General features: G+C 40.5%; 1 protein-coding gene across 2 annotated transcripts in view; it reads right to left on the bottom strand.

The window, feature by feature from the left end:
- EPHA4 (EPH receptor A4) overlaps positions 1-15518 on the bottom strand; it is a 152604-nt gene that overhangs the window by 74790 nt on the left and 62296 nt on the right. For both annotated transcript variants that reach the window (XM_081910357.1, XM_081910356.1), the window contains exon 4: positions 14314-14469. In XM_081910357.1, the coding sequence (XP_081766483.1) occupies positions 14314-14469 (156 nt within the window). The remainder of the gene's footprint in view (positions 1-14313; positions 14470-15518) is intronic.

Below are 15518 nucleotides of genomic sequence, written 5' to 3'. Positions count from 1 at the left end.
CTGAGGCATTTGTAACTCGAGGTACCACTGTATTTTATTCTGTTCTTTTAGTCATTGTTGTTTTATTATGTATTCCCTATTTATTTTGTTATATACTATGTTTCAATAGGCAGTAGTTACATTGGATTGCAGAACATGCTAGACTGAGTCAAGCTACATGCTTTTTGCTTATGCGCTCAGAAATCCTCCTGAGTTCAATTGATCTTACTCCCAGGAAAATGTACATAGGATTGCAGCCTGAATTACGCTAGGCTAGAACTATGATATCCAACAGCACCTCTTCTCTAGAAACTGTTTTATGTTGTTGCGATTTATCTATGGTATACACCCCCTGGTTGTATTTTTCCCTCAAAAAGTGTAATTCATAAGTATTCAAATAAGATAAATAGTAACTGCAAATATGACTTGAAAGGACTAGAAGAATTAGAACACATTTCCACAGCTCATTCAATTCCTGAGTCTGCCTTTTAGCACAAAAACAGAGGTTTAAGAGATCATCCCTGGAAATAGAGATGCAAGGTGCAACTAGAAAAGCTTTGCTCTCTTTTTTTCCTGTCACCTTGTATCAACTGAGTGGTGCAGTCTGCACACCCGTGCTCCTCTTTAACTACTCTGCATAGAGTAGAACAGATGCTGTTTGCTAGGGTTAGTAGTAAATAATCATTTTCAGTCCTGAAGAAAGCTTCAGTCAAGGCTTCTTAATTTGAGAGTATTTTTGCATTATGATGATTGCTGCTGATTTTTTAAAAAATGTTTTTGCAGTGAATACAGTAACACAGAAGGAAAATACAGGAATATATAGTCAATACGTAAAATCCATACATATTTGTGTGAGCAGAAAAAAATGGTGCTGACCCATTTTTGGAGCTCACTTTTGAAATTATCCCCTACTTTACAGTGTGAATTACCCCACCCTCCCCAAAAAATGCCTACGTAGGAAGGAGGGAAAATCAGATGGGATATTCGAAGCTCATGGTTTCCAGATTTTAGTAACGTTTGTTTGATAAAGATTGTGATGGCGTTCCCCAAAGCTGTAAAAGTTCTGCTTGGCAAAGAATGCAATGTACCCCTGAGATGTAGCATAAAAGAGAAGAAAATGAAAGTGCACTGTCTGATCTATCATTTTATCAGAAGTGCAAATCCTAATGCCATTAGGCGTTAAATGGGTCCTGGGAACTGTCCTTCTTTATGACTCATATCCTGTGAGGTAATAACTTAAACTTCGGCAATATTAAAAGAAGTTGATTGCATTCAGACTTGTGCTGGCATCTCTAAGCAATTTTCCAGAATGAGGCCTTGTAAGGGGGGAAACAGGAACTGTTGCCTGATAATAAGGATGATCTAACAGAGAAGACCGGCCAGCAAACTTTTTGTAGCCCAACAGGGAACTGTTACGAGGAATCAGATTTACATCAGTGCCATGACACTGACTGGATGATAAATCAGCACTTGAGTCTTCCATAGGGTATGGAAACTATTCAATTTACTGGACTTGGGAGTATATCAACAGATATCAATTCCTTTTAACAGCTGAACACATTCTATAAAATGCTACTCGATGGAGTTAGGCCCATTACTTACTTCTGAGCAGACGGTTAGTAATTTTAGTGAGTTAGGTATGACTTAGGTAAATTTCACCCTGGACATTTTTCTGCTATTTTATTTTATACTACATTTTAAACAGAACAAAATGGAAAGGACAAACTGTGGTGCCGTTAGAGTAGAAGTCCGGGGTCCTACTCAGCAGAATGGTGAGAAAGATCCTTAAATGCATTAGGATTGGCTTATTATAATTTGGTATGAGCAGGAAAACATCTAAAGTGGGGACCCCTCTCCATAAGGCCATAAAGCCCAGAGTCTAAATTTACATAACTGCACTACTGAGCACAAATGAAGAACAAGAAAGAGTAAAAGAAAAGATCAAGGGTAAAGGAAACTCTGAAGGGGCTTTGGACGCCTTGGAAAATAGCACTGCTGCAAAGAAACAAACTCCTGTAAATCTAAGTCACTGAGGAAATAAACTTAAGGGTAGAATAAAGTGAAAGGATGCAGCGAAGCTTCAAGAAAAAAATGACTTAATGAAGAAGGGTGGGCTCCATAAAAGTTGCATAAATGTTTTCCTGTTGCCTTTTTAAAAACAAAATAACAACAGCAACCGACTTTAGGTTATTCTCAGTTTCTCCATTCCCTGCAAACAGTCTACACTGTTAAGGAAGGTCTTCCAGCCTTTTCAAGGAGGCTTTAGGGGGGCTTCAGGGAGGGCAGTGTGGGAGAAAGCCTTGCGTGAACAGCATTCCACTAACACAACCTTTGGCTCCAACCCAACAGAACCAAAGTTAGCATAACTAAAATCTCATTATCTTTTATTTTCATTCAATTGCTTTTTAAAAATATAAAAACTGAATATCAAAAGGGAGCAAACTGAATAAAAATCAGAAGCTTTAATGTGAATTTATCATTAAAGCAAGCAAGCTTGTTGAAAATTACCTTTCTTGAGGTTTCCAATGCTGGCAAAACTTTTTTGTCCTATGAACAAATTCAGCAACTGCACATGCAGCTCCCACCCCATAGCTTTCCAAAACTGTCCTATTAATTTCCCTTTATTCCCCTTTTCTCTCCCATCCCCCCATCTATCCGCCTCTTCCCACCACCCTTTATTTGTTTATTTCATCTTCCTTGTGCTTTATTTCTCCACCTCAGCTTGGGCTTCCCCTAGGAACCAGTCAACCTTCTGCAGGCAAGTCCATCCTCCACTTGTACTGCCGGGGAGAGAACCTCGAATCCGTCCTCCTGCGGATTCGTTAAACACGTACAACTCCAGAGCTGTCAATAACGTTTCAATGATGTTTTGGAGTTGATAGCTGTGAAGCCCTTCAGATAAGCATTTTCATTGTTAATCTCCCTGCCACTGAAAGACAGGTTATAACGCAGAGTAAACACTGTGGATCTATGTGAGTTTGACTCTGAAAGAAAGTCAGAGAGCTCCCCTGACAGCTGTAAATGTGGCAGTCTCTAATTGGTTTCTTTCAGCAGCTGAGGTGAGCTCCTTCATTGCTGTAGGCTAGTTTACATAAACTTTGCCACCGAGGGTGACCCTTACTTCATAGCAGCGTGGCCATTCTGGAACATTTATCATGGGAGTCTCTGTGGTTTTACAGTGGGCAGAGCTCAGCCCACGACAAGCAGCAGCCTCTTGAAAACATCAATCACCTGCTACTTTCCTTGCTTTCTGGAGTAAGCACAAACTTTCAGTCACAATAAACAACAGAAGGGATTGTGTGAGAAAGGGGGGTCTTTGGTGTCTACATCCTCCAGACACCTACAAATCTAAATTGCTAGTGCTCAGGTATTTTGTGCACTTTTAACACTTGTGCTGGATTTGCATCCAAATATTTTGATTTTGGTGCCTTGGGACATGAAATATTTTCTCCTGTTATCGTTTCCAGCATTTGCTGATGCAGGTCACATCCATGGCAAACATTTAAAGCCCTCTTATGGCACTTTAAGAATCATACCCTTCGCCAAAACTCTGGGAACTGTAGTTTGCTAAGGTGATGAGACTTGTTTGATGATACCCAGCTCTACCTCTTTTTCAAATCAGAACCAGTGAAGGCGGTGAAGGCCCTGTGTGAGTGTCTGGAGGTGGTTGGAGGATGGATGGCAGCTAACAGATTGAGGCTGAATCCTGACAAGACAGAAGTGCTTTTTGGGGGGACAGGAGGCGGGCAGGTGTGGAGGACTCCCTGGTCCTGAATGGGGTAACTGTGCCCCTGAAGGATAAGGTGCGCGGCCTGGGAGGGCAGCTGTTTACTAGCTCCATCTGGTATGCAGGCTCAGACCCTACCTGCTCGCGGACTGTCTCGCATACTCTGGTTATCTCTCACTTGGACTACTGCAATGCACTCTATGTGGGGCTACCTTTGAAGGTGATCTGGAAACTACAACTAATCCAGAATCCGGCAGCTAGACTGGTGACTGAGAGCAGCCACCGAGACCACATAACACCGGTCTTGAAAGACCTACATTGGCTCCCAGTACGCTTCCGAGCACAATTCAAAGTGTTGGTGCTGACCTTTAAAGCCATAAACAGCCTTGGTCCAGTATACCTGAAGGAGCGTCTCCACCCCCATCGTTCTACCTGGACACTGAGGTTCAGCGCGAGGGCCTTCTGGTGGTTCCCTCACTGTGAGAAGCCAAGTTACATGGAACCAGGCAGAGGGCCTTCTTGGTGGTGGCACCTGCCCTGTGGAATGCCCTCCCACCAGATGTCAAAGAGAACAACTACCAGACTTTTAGAAGACATCTGAAGGCAGCCCTGTTTAGGGAAGCTTTTAATGTTTGAGGAAGCCCAGCCAGATGAGTGGGATAGAAATTATTATTATTATTATTATTATTATTATTATTATTATTATTATTTGGAGACTTCTCCTAGAGCTCCAATTCTCAATAAACTTAAATTCCTAGGACTCTCTGGGGGAATTGCCATGGCAATTGTAATGTGTGGTGCTAGATGTGTATGATTTATAATTGTATATTTGTTGCTGCTTTTATTTCTTGTATTTTGTCATTGTAATTTGAAGAAGAAATAAAAGGAGCAATAAAAGTATAATTGAAAATCAATAAGATTAGCTTATCTAACAGATATGTCATCTTCTGTCTCCACAGACAATTCCTAGGACTACCTAAATGAAACTCATGAACCACTGGCAATCAGCAGACCACAGTTTGGTCTACAGGATTTTTGCACATTCTTCCTGACGCAGAATTATACCTATTCAAGAAATAAAGGCTAAAGCAAGAAGGCTGAACCCTGATAAGAGGCAGACACAATAAATGAGCTTCCAGATGAAAAAATATATATTCAACTATAGTCTAGTTCTGGTAAGTAAATTAGGCAGGTGAAGCTTCTCCTGGCTGCAAGATAAAATTCTTATAAAAGTGAAGCCAGACTAATTCTTTCAGCTTTTCTTTTGAAGCTGCTTTTAGAAAATGGTGGAAAGATTAGTCTTGTACTCACAGCAACTTCAGACAAAAGCTGAGTAGAAATAATATTGGGAGATATTTCAGTGGAACATTCTATCTGGCATATTTAGGCAATGTCATTGCCCCTAATTTGCTTTGTCTCATAATAGCCGATTACATGTCCGATAAAACTCAAGGAAATTTTTATTTTGCATGTTTTGGAGTTAGTGCATGCTGGAGAAATCTCAAGAAAAGATGTGAAAGAATTTACTCCCAATGGATCCTTATGGCCTTATGTTATTTTTACGCATCAACCACTGACCTCAAAATTATACAGAAATTAAGCAGATGACAATTGAAACTAACTGGACACAGAATGAAGGCATGATAAAAAGTAAGAACAAGGAAGGTTTATTTATGTAAAAATGTAAACATTTATGGAAAATTAATTCTCCAAAACAACCTGGGGTTTTTTTTCGGGGGGGGAGGTCCCCCCCTTGTATAAACAATCATTTTCATGGGAGCGCTCACACAGATTAGGAAATGTAAATCTAAACACATTTTGTTGAGAATCAACTGCACACTTTGAAATGTAGTACTGTATTTGCAAAATGGAAAGATTCAGACCTTTATCTAACTAGCCCTTGACCTTGGAAACAAGGTAAGGATAACATAATCTTCATCTGCCTTCATATTTTTTACAGCAGTCACACAGCACTAGTGGAATCCATGTTGAGTTTCCACTGTAGATTGCTCATCATTTCATTATGCTTCATTATGTTGATAACTGTCAGAAAGCATTAGAAGCTGGACTTCTGAGTAATAGGACTGAAATGGTAATCTAAAAACAATATACTTTCTAGAGGAAATACAGCAGAGGGCTAAATTCAATTAGAAAAGGCGAATGCAAAGACAATCTAAGTGATGCTCGCAATTTATAACAAGACCTTTTTTTTCACTTCAGGATAAAAACCTGAAGTGAAAATAAGAGGGTTTTTTTGTTTTATTTAAGGAAATGGATTGGTATTCTGCAGCTTTTAAAATCTGTCCTTATTACATTCAGTTCTGTAGAGTATCTTGAATGCAGGTGTGTTAGTTATACATATATACTGTATATATATTATACCATATGTCAAACAATCACTCTTTTGTTTGGCTAGCCCGAGAGACCAAATTATTCAGTTATTTACAGAGAGACAGATTTGTATTGTACTTTCAGCTGGACAGCTAATGCTAATTACTTTGACCCAATCAAAAAAGTTAATAAACTAATAGTGTCTCGAAGCTTAACTCAAATAATAATGAAAAATATTGTTTAGGAAACTGATGCAGATGGATACAAAAGTGACAAAATGCACCTGTTCTTTCTAGCAGGAAAATTCCCAAGGTAATGGAAAAGGCATATTCTTTAGACCGAGGAAGAAATATTTTGAAGTTTGTACATATAGCTTGGCAATGTTGAATTTTATTCATTTTGTACATTTTAATTATTTGTACATTTGTACATTCATGGCAATGTGCATGGTCCATATAGCCAGTGGATTCTAACACTCTGCAAAGTTTATTAAGCTTGAAGAATAAACAGGCCTGGTCATATAGCCCCCACCCAGTCTCAGTCTCTCTCTCTCTCTCTCTCTCTCTCTCTCTCTCTCTCTCTCTCTCTCTCTCTCTCTCTCTGCTTTCCGCCATCCAGTTGTTCAAAATAATAACTGCATTGCTCTGAGGGAACATTCTTACATAACTTTTATTTATTTAAATATTTATAAACCACACTTTCATTTTTTAAAAAAATGCAGCAAGGCACCTGAAATTATATTACATGAAATTATAACTTGTACTTATGTTTAGGATAAATCAGATGTGCTATCTCCATATCTTAGCATACTGCTGACGCACTGCAAGTGTGCAGTTCAGAATGTGTGGCTCAGGCAGACAGCTACTCAGCACATCCAGAATGCTGAAAGACAACTGTGTCTGGCACAGAGGCTTCTGTCTTCACTGATGATACCAGATCAGATCAGACACTGAAACTATGAGCCTGAGGTCAAAAGGCATCATCCTATGATCTACACACAAGGCAGGGCATGCAGCTGCCATGGGGAAGAGGAATCCCATTGAGAAGCACTGACCCATGGGGTGGGTGAGCCTTATTCATTTACTGGACACAGTGGGTTGCTGGGGAGCAGTGCCCCCCAAAACCATCTCAGCAAAGCACAGAGTCCACCTCTTTGCCAAGGACACTGTACTTTCCTCCATCACTTTGCAGCTTTCTCCACCACCCCAGACCACTCCTCTTTGATTTATTATTCATTTCATGAAATGCATATACTTCTTGATTGTAGGAAAAAACCTCAAAGCAGTTTACCAAAAAAGATAAAGCAGTAACGTTATCACTTAAAAAATCTACAGCCAAAACATACAGAAAGTTAGAACCACTTTAGAATAGACTAAAACAAATTAAACACATACAAAATTTCTAAACATCTGGGTAAAGGGACCCCTGACCATTAGGTCCAGTCGTGACCGACTCTGGGGTTGCGGTGCTCATCTCGCTTTATTGGCCGAGGGAGCTGGCCTACAGCTTCCGGGTCATGTGGCCAGCATGACTAAGCCGCTTCTGGTGAACCAGAGCAGCGCACGGAAACGCCGTTTACCTTCCCGCCGGAGTGGTACCTATTTATCTACTTGCACTTTGACGTGCTTTTGAACTGCTAGGTTGGCAGGAGCAGGGACCGAGCAACGGGAGCTCACCCCATTGCAGGGATTCGAACCGCGACCTTCTGATCAGCAAGTCCTAGGCTCTGTGGTTTAACCCACAGCGCCACCCGCGTCCCTAAACATCTGGGTAGACTTGCCTAATAAGAATGTATTCAGCAGGTGCCGAAAAGAATACAGTGAAAGCGCCAGCCCTGGTATCAGTAGGTAGGGAGTTCCAAAAGTGTCAGTGCGGCCGCACTAAACAATCAGGTTCTCATAGATGTGGCGAAGGTATTATGTGACACTTGTCATGGCTGCATCTGGATCAGGATATCTTGGCCACCGTAGTTCATGCACTGGTAACCTCAAGACTAGATTGCTGCAATGTGCTCTATGTGGGGTTGCCCTTGGACATAATATAGACAAGCCAGCTGGCACAGAATGCAGCAGTTCAACTGTAGATTGGAGCAGATGGACAACAGCAGGTGAGACATCTCCTAAATCATCTGCACTGACTACCCATATCCTACCAGGCCAGGTTCAAGATTCTTGTGTTGATATAGCCCTGGACAACTTGGGTCCAAAATACCTAAAGGATCACCTTATATTCCGGCTTGTTACAGATGGGTGTTCCAGGTGTTACAGATACCCAGTTGGACTCCACTAGCAGCTGGGCATTTGATATCTCTGATTCCATGCTGTGGAACACTTTTCCAGCAGAGATTCGGCAGGCATACTCACTTTTGTGTTTCAGGTGCCTTTTAAAGATTTTTTAAAATGTTGCTAGATCTATGCTGCTGTCTAAAATGTCCCTTGCGTAGCTAGACATTTTAATGATTGTTTTGTATCTCTTTTAAATGTTTTTATGTTGTTGTATCCTACCCTGATGTTTTGTGTGATGGCAGTATGGAAATGCTTTTTATAAATAAATAAATACCAATATCTGTCTTCCACAAAGGTTTCTCTTTATATAAATATAAGCCATAAACATAACATCTGAGCAACTGATTCAAAGAGAACAATATTGGTGATCCAACTGGCCGCATAAAATGTAACCTTACAAAAATAAAACAAAACCCTGATATTCTTGAGCCAAGTTTTTGATGTCGGGTATGCTAACAATTTATAGGCTGTGTGCAGTGCATTTTCTAACCAGTGCATAAAAATTAAGCATGCAATTTTCATAATTTGTCATGGGGATTGTATAAGGAGGGTGGGGGAGGAAAGCTTTCTCGTTTCCTTTTCCTCCAGTGTGAGATTCAGGAAAAACAGAAAGCTATTAAGTCTACCTTTCCTGGCCTGGAGAGTTAAGATGTAAAACCAAAGATGTAGCTATTAAAATAGTTAAAGGAACAGCTGCCCAAGGAACAATGATGAACAAAAGTGGAGTCTTGTGAATGTCTTAACAACTAAAATAAATAATTAGCAACAATAAGACCTTCCTCCCACCAACACCCAACAAAATTGGAGGGAGGTGATTTTCTGTTCATTCCAGGTGTTTTCCTTTAAATTACCCATTTCTTCTTCTTTTTTCCTTTTTTTAATACCTGGCCTAATAGTGAACAGAAACCTGATTTTACAAGCCAATGGAGCAGAGTGTATGTTTTTGCTAGAAGAATGGGTCTCAGATTCTATGTTTTATTTCTTCATTAGAAGGCCGTCACACTGAGTGATTACTAAATGCAAGACTGAATGAGACTACTGGGGTTAAATAGAGCATAATGAACAAAGAAGGTGCTTGATTATTATAGCTGTCAGCACAAGGGAATTGGGTTTATCACCTGGTTTAACCAACTGGTAAGAAGAACTGAGATAAGTGTGAAAGATCCTCTGTTGTTTGTGTTCTTCTCCATCTCCCCATGTCAAAAAAGTTAGGCAAACCAAGATGTTTCCTCTAAAACAGATCTTTAAATAGAGCTCTTTCCCCCTGCCTCATGACATCTCTCTCTCTTTTTTAAAATGGTTGCCTTCTCTAGAGTTTGGTTTCACTTGCTCTTGTGGTTTTCAGTTTTCATATTTGTTCCATGTTTCTATAGAAGTTGTTTAAAATATTGTTGTGTGTGGTCTATTAATTTTGAAGTCATTCATGTGCTTGACTTGATTATGCTAATGTTTAATTATATTATGATGACTCATTTAATGGACCAGTGTTAATTTATAACCACTTATATTAATTGCAAATTTATCAACCACTTTACAACCAAAAGTTACAAAAGTGGTGTGCAATGAAATAAGATACAAGAGGATCCCAACTCTGTAAACAAAGCAATGAAACCATTTCCACAACTGTACAATTATTATTTGAAAAAATGACTGGCTCCCACTTCAAGAAAACAAAAAATGTCTTCCAAAGCTGCCTAAATATAAAAACTCTCAGTGCTTCTCTAAATTCAGCTGGTAATTGATTCCAGAGGGCTGAAACCTGGTTTCCAGTACATACCAAGCGCACCTCTGGTGCATACGGTACTCTTAGCAGTGCCCCATCTGAGCAACAGGAGAGTATTCTGCAGGTGAATAACATCTTTGAACAGTATAGAAACTAACCTGCTCTTCCTCTTTATATCATTAATATATACAAAAAAGAGCTTCACATAAACACACTGTTATAATGTTTCTATCGTATAATTTCCACTTCACTGCAGACCTAAATTGAGGGCTTCTGTTACCTCTGTACACCACACTGGGCTAGCATAGTTCACCAGCACTATGGTGAACAGAAAGTCCCGAACATCACGATAAGCACATCCTCATTATCACAGGGTTTCTCCAAATAGCCATAGCCTTATCCAAGAAACTTGGAATACATCTTCAGCAGTGATAAACCAGGTTCATCACAAACAACCTGATCCTTTTTGCTCAATGTCAGGGATGGAATTTAAGGCCATCCACAACAGCAGTCAGTTTTACCTCTGAACCACAGTCTACATTTTAAGTGGCACAGCTCCTAACCAAGAAGACATTCTGAAAACTATTTGAAGGGAGAAAGTCAGAACAAAAGAGAATGATTGGAAAGAAGATATCGCTCTGGACAGAGCTTATAGCCTGGCTCCATGAGAAATGTTTCCACCAAGATCTAATCACACACAATCCATGGATCACAACGATTTAGAATAATTCAGAATTTAGAACCACTTAGAATCAGTGCTATTTTTTGCTCATCCATGACTTGTTCTCTTTTGCTGGTGCTCTTCCAAAATTTCTGCCTTGCCTTCTTGAACAAAACAGACTCCCTAACTAGCTGCTAGAAAATCTGACAAGACTGTCTTCCTATCATTTCAAAATAAAAATATTCAGCAATTATTCCCTTCCTTAACAAGAGAGACCAAAACCACAGAACATTCCCTTAAGACTTCAGAGATATTGAACTTGTGGGTTAATTATTTTCAAAATATTTGTTATCTTTGGTTCAGCTGACTCTTTCATAAGACCCCATATATGGCCAAGCCATAACTCACTAAAGCTTCATTCAGCCGGTTTATCCTTTCTCTGGCTTTCAATCCCTGAAATTCCTTCAGTGTCTAACCACATTTCGGTGGGTTTAGAGGTATCTGTGTTAGATTGTGGTAAGACAAGTAAATACAGACTAGTTCTTGGCGTGTTTAGCCAACATGCACTCCAGGCTCTGGCCAACTTGATCACTGTGAATGGGCAGTTAGATGGCCAGGAACTTAAAACAAAATAACAGTAAATGCTATTTGATCACTAGGAAGCTCAATCATAATTTTGGCACATAAAACCTCTCAGGTTTTGGGAAGGTGACCAAATCATCCTCCACCCTGCTAGAGGGAGGGACAGAGAAAGAATTTTGAGCAAGTTCAGCACTTTGCATTCGGAGTACAAGCGTTTCCAGCTTAAAGATGAGTCAGCTACTGAAGAGCAGCTTTGAGAGTCTTCAGTAGTGAGTCTTTAAGAGCATAATGGAGAACCAGAAAATTTGCTGTCTGCTTCAGGAGTCGCTTTGTTTCTACTGCTGGATGAGGATCTGAAAGCAACTCTGAAGGGAGACCAGAATAAGAACCTTCCTGTCACCAGATATAAGGGTTGAAAGCTGAACTAGAAGCACAGCTACAGAGCACAGCCAGTGTTGGTAAAGAGATCTGAGGAGGTGGGTGGATGCCTTGGTACAGGTGTGAGTAGACTTTGGCTCTCCAGATGTTGCTAAACTAAAACTCCCATCAGCCCCAGCAAGCATGGTCAACAGACAGGAATATCAGGAGTTGAAGTTCAACAACATCCAGAGCGCCAAAGGTTTCCCAAACAAGCCTTATTACCTTAGATTATTCCCACGACTTTCTATCGGTAGCTGAAAATTTAAAGGATTTGGCTAACACTGAACGTGTAAGCAGCTATGAGCACAAAAAGCTATACAAAGATTGGCAAGCATGAGACAGCTGCTGGGATAATATATATAGCCCAAAATTGTGGCCTGGCCCCTTTGTATCTCAGCAACATGAGAAATTAGTTAGGATAATACGATTCAGAACTCATTTGATTCTCTTTTGTTTTACTTCTCTTAGCCATTAGCTAAGAAGCGGGCATAGCAAGATTCTAATCAAAGACGACCAGCAGACTCTCTTTACAAAAGAGGGCAGCATGAACGGATAACTTGCTACAGAAAATCTTTGCTCACCACCATGCACCCATGTCCCATATAGACTGAAACTGTCACATCCAATCAGAACATGAAAAGAACTAAGTTATAGTTGGGCATTTGACCAGTCAAAAAAGATTTGGTCAATTGACAACTCAGATATTGTCAAATATTTGTCCAGTACTTTAAAAACATTCTGTTTTCTTTTTTGAGGGTGGAAGAAACTTTAAAATCAACAGGTTTGTTATTTTGCTAATTACAAATGTAAAACTTGCTAACTGCTATTTTGTAACCATGAAGTTAACCTTTTAAAAATCTAACAAATTACTAAGACCTTGCATGAGGTTAGAATCATTCTATCAGTGTGAATGATTCACTGTACTCTTCTCTTTGGCTTTCGATTTAAAAGAGAAAAGTCTGTCTACAATTGCATTTTTTAAAAAAAATGAATTCAGAAATGAAGCAAAGTAACAGTATATTTGTTTTTCTTTTTAAAAAAGTAGTGGACTAGAACCAGGGAAACCAAGGTTCAAATTGCCTCCTCTGCCAGGAATCTCACTGGGTGACCCTATGTCTGTGTTATAAATGTCCTTGCCCTGAGGCAGAGTGGCCCAAGGACAATTAAAACATGGCCTTTGTGATATGAGCATGGTGAGCGTGCCACCTCACCCTCTAGGCACTTCCTACTGCAAGCTTTCTGGTGAAATTAAGATATAATCTCAGTAGAGAAAAGGCTCACTTGCAAAATGCCCTTTGCGTGCTCTCACAGAGTTTCTCAAACTTCTTGAGATTTTAAAGATGGATGTAATGAATTCATGTGCAATGCAACAGACGTGTTATTCTTGGCTTGACTACCACCAGTGCAGTGTCTGAGCAAAGCTGATAGTAGGTGGCCCTGAAGAAGGTGGGAAAGGGCCCTAGACAAAGGAGGAGGCCATCCTGTTTTGCAGGTGGTGCACAGAAGCAGCCAAGCAAACCCTTTTGGTGAAAAGAAAACCCTGTGGGATCCATATCAATGAACAATGATAGAAACTCCACAGCAATGGATGGATGTTGTGGTAATGGGCACATAGCAGCAGAAATAGGAAATAAATTGAGAACCATGCAGTCCTAAGTTTCATTCGCTTTTATTTCAGCGTGGCCAAAAAGCCTATCAACTGAATAATACAACCTTTTTTTACCCAGTGGTTGCATCCTGATGAAAATCACAGCATCCAGTGGTGACTGGTTTTGCAAATGCTCTATCTTGTGTTGAAATCATGCCTTGCCACTTCCTATTACTTTGATTCCTGACATGATATGTGAGCAACGCATCTAGCAAGACCAGTCACGATGCCAAAAAACAACCATGGGCAGGGGGTAAGTATCAATGGCTACCATTCACAAACCCTATGTATAATTTCCAGTGTCAAAAGCAGTTTTGCCTCTGAATACCAGCTGTTTGAGATCACAAGCAGGAGAGGGCTACTGGGCTCATGCCCTGCTTGTAGGCTTCATGGGAACATCTGGTTAGCCACTGTAAGAGCAGAATGCTGGACTAGATGGGTCCTTGGTCTGATCCATGAAGGTTTTCCATGCGTTGTTATAGAAAAAGACCAAAGTCATCTATTCAGAGCTGCCACAAACCATCCTTTACATGCCTCTTTCTTTTAGAGCGTCTTTCCTCCTGTTTTCTGATCACATCACATATGCAAGGCTGTGATTGTCCCTCATTATGCGTACACAGTGCAGCCTTAAGGCACTTCCACGGTGCAGACACCAATGCAAAAAAACAAACACACACAAAAAACCAAAATGGAACTAGACCCTCTTATTTTTGCCGTTGACCTACATTCTGTCACTTAATCACAAACTTTGCTTTCTGTTGTGCAGCAGGAGAGAGACCCGGTATTGACATATTGTGTTGACTTGTTTAAAAGGGAATTGTTACTGAATGTCCCTGTCACCAACCAGACATTTTTCATAGCAGGATGTACATCTCTGGGGAGTGTCTCATGTATAAATTATAAGAGCAGCAAGAGAAGGAGGAGAGGAAAATTAATAAATGAAGGCGTCTGACTTACGGGTGCAGGGCATGGAGGCAGCGTCGTTCTCTGCTCGGAAAAATCCCGGGTCACAGGTGCAAGAGGTGGAACCTTCCAAGATGGAGAAACTGTGAGGGGGGCACTTAGCACAGGCAACATCTGTTGAGAGGGCCTTGTAGTATCCAATCTTGCAAGCTTGAGGAATGAAGGGGGGGGGACAGAAAAGAAGAGCTATTACTGGTATAGGACTTGATAATAAATTGCTACCTCATTTACTCAGCATTCAGACATGGGGGCACTTTTGAAAGAGGAAAAATGATGTCTGCTTAGCACCGGGAGAGAAATTAACCAGCCAAGGAGCACTTGACTGCTCGCTCTCCAAGCAAGGAAGGCAATTTTTAATCCCGATGAGACCCCATTAACAAGTAGGCCTGTAGAGCTTACAAGAGCACCTCTAAGCATGTCCATGTAGCAACTTGGTTGGAAAATCTGTCTCATTTTCTTCCCTGCATGGGTTTATTATGTAAACCCCATTTCCTTGCTTCCCACCTGCAGACACTCTCACATTGCAGTAAACAGGGTGCAGTTGTTTTAATTCCATGACTACTTTCGAAAGGCAGCTGATGGTGTGACACTGCCAATTTTTGAGATGGAGCGGAATAAGACCCTACTGTGATTGGCAGTCAACCTCTCACTCTCGCATGCCCAGAAAAGGCAATTCTCCCTTCTGCAGAAGCCAATTAATTTGCTTTCCTCTCCCCAAGAGACAAAATCAACACTCCGCCCCTGAGCCGGAGCATACCAGTGGCTGCACTCTTTGACGCCAAGGCCCCATGTGCAGCAAGTGTTCAGTGACATCACCTTCATAAATATGATGCTTACATGGATGACTACTTTTACATCATTGGGATTAAAAAATATATACTCTTAAGTATCATTAAGAAAATCTTTTGAACAGTGGCACACATGCATGTCCCTCTAACAAATTTTGGCTAGGGCTAAAAATAAAAAAAACACCATCACCAGACGTTGAAACAGAGAAAGTCAACTAGGCAGCTTTATAAAGGAGAAAGAGCAAAAGAAAGGATGGTTACTGCCAATATTTACAGCATGACTCACTTTCATGTCTCTTATTTTTATCACACAGTCTACCTTTAGAGTTCCCTTGCTCTTTGCTTCTACGCCTCCAGTAACCAACAGGCATTTGCTTTCAGCTATTCTCCCACTCACTCCACATTCTTTTA

Source organism: Podarcis melisellensis (assembly GCF_964234715.1).
Source record: "Podarcis melisellensis genome assembly, chromosome: 5".
Classification (NCBI taxonomy): domain Eukaryota; kingdom Metazoa; phylum Chordata; class Lepidosauria; order Squamata; family Lacertidae; genus Podarcis; species Podarcis melisellensis.
Note: the sequence above shows the minus strand (reverse complement) of the source record. Positions and strands in the feature narration are given on the sequence as shown.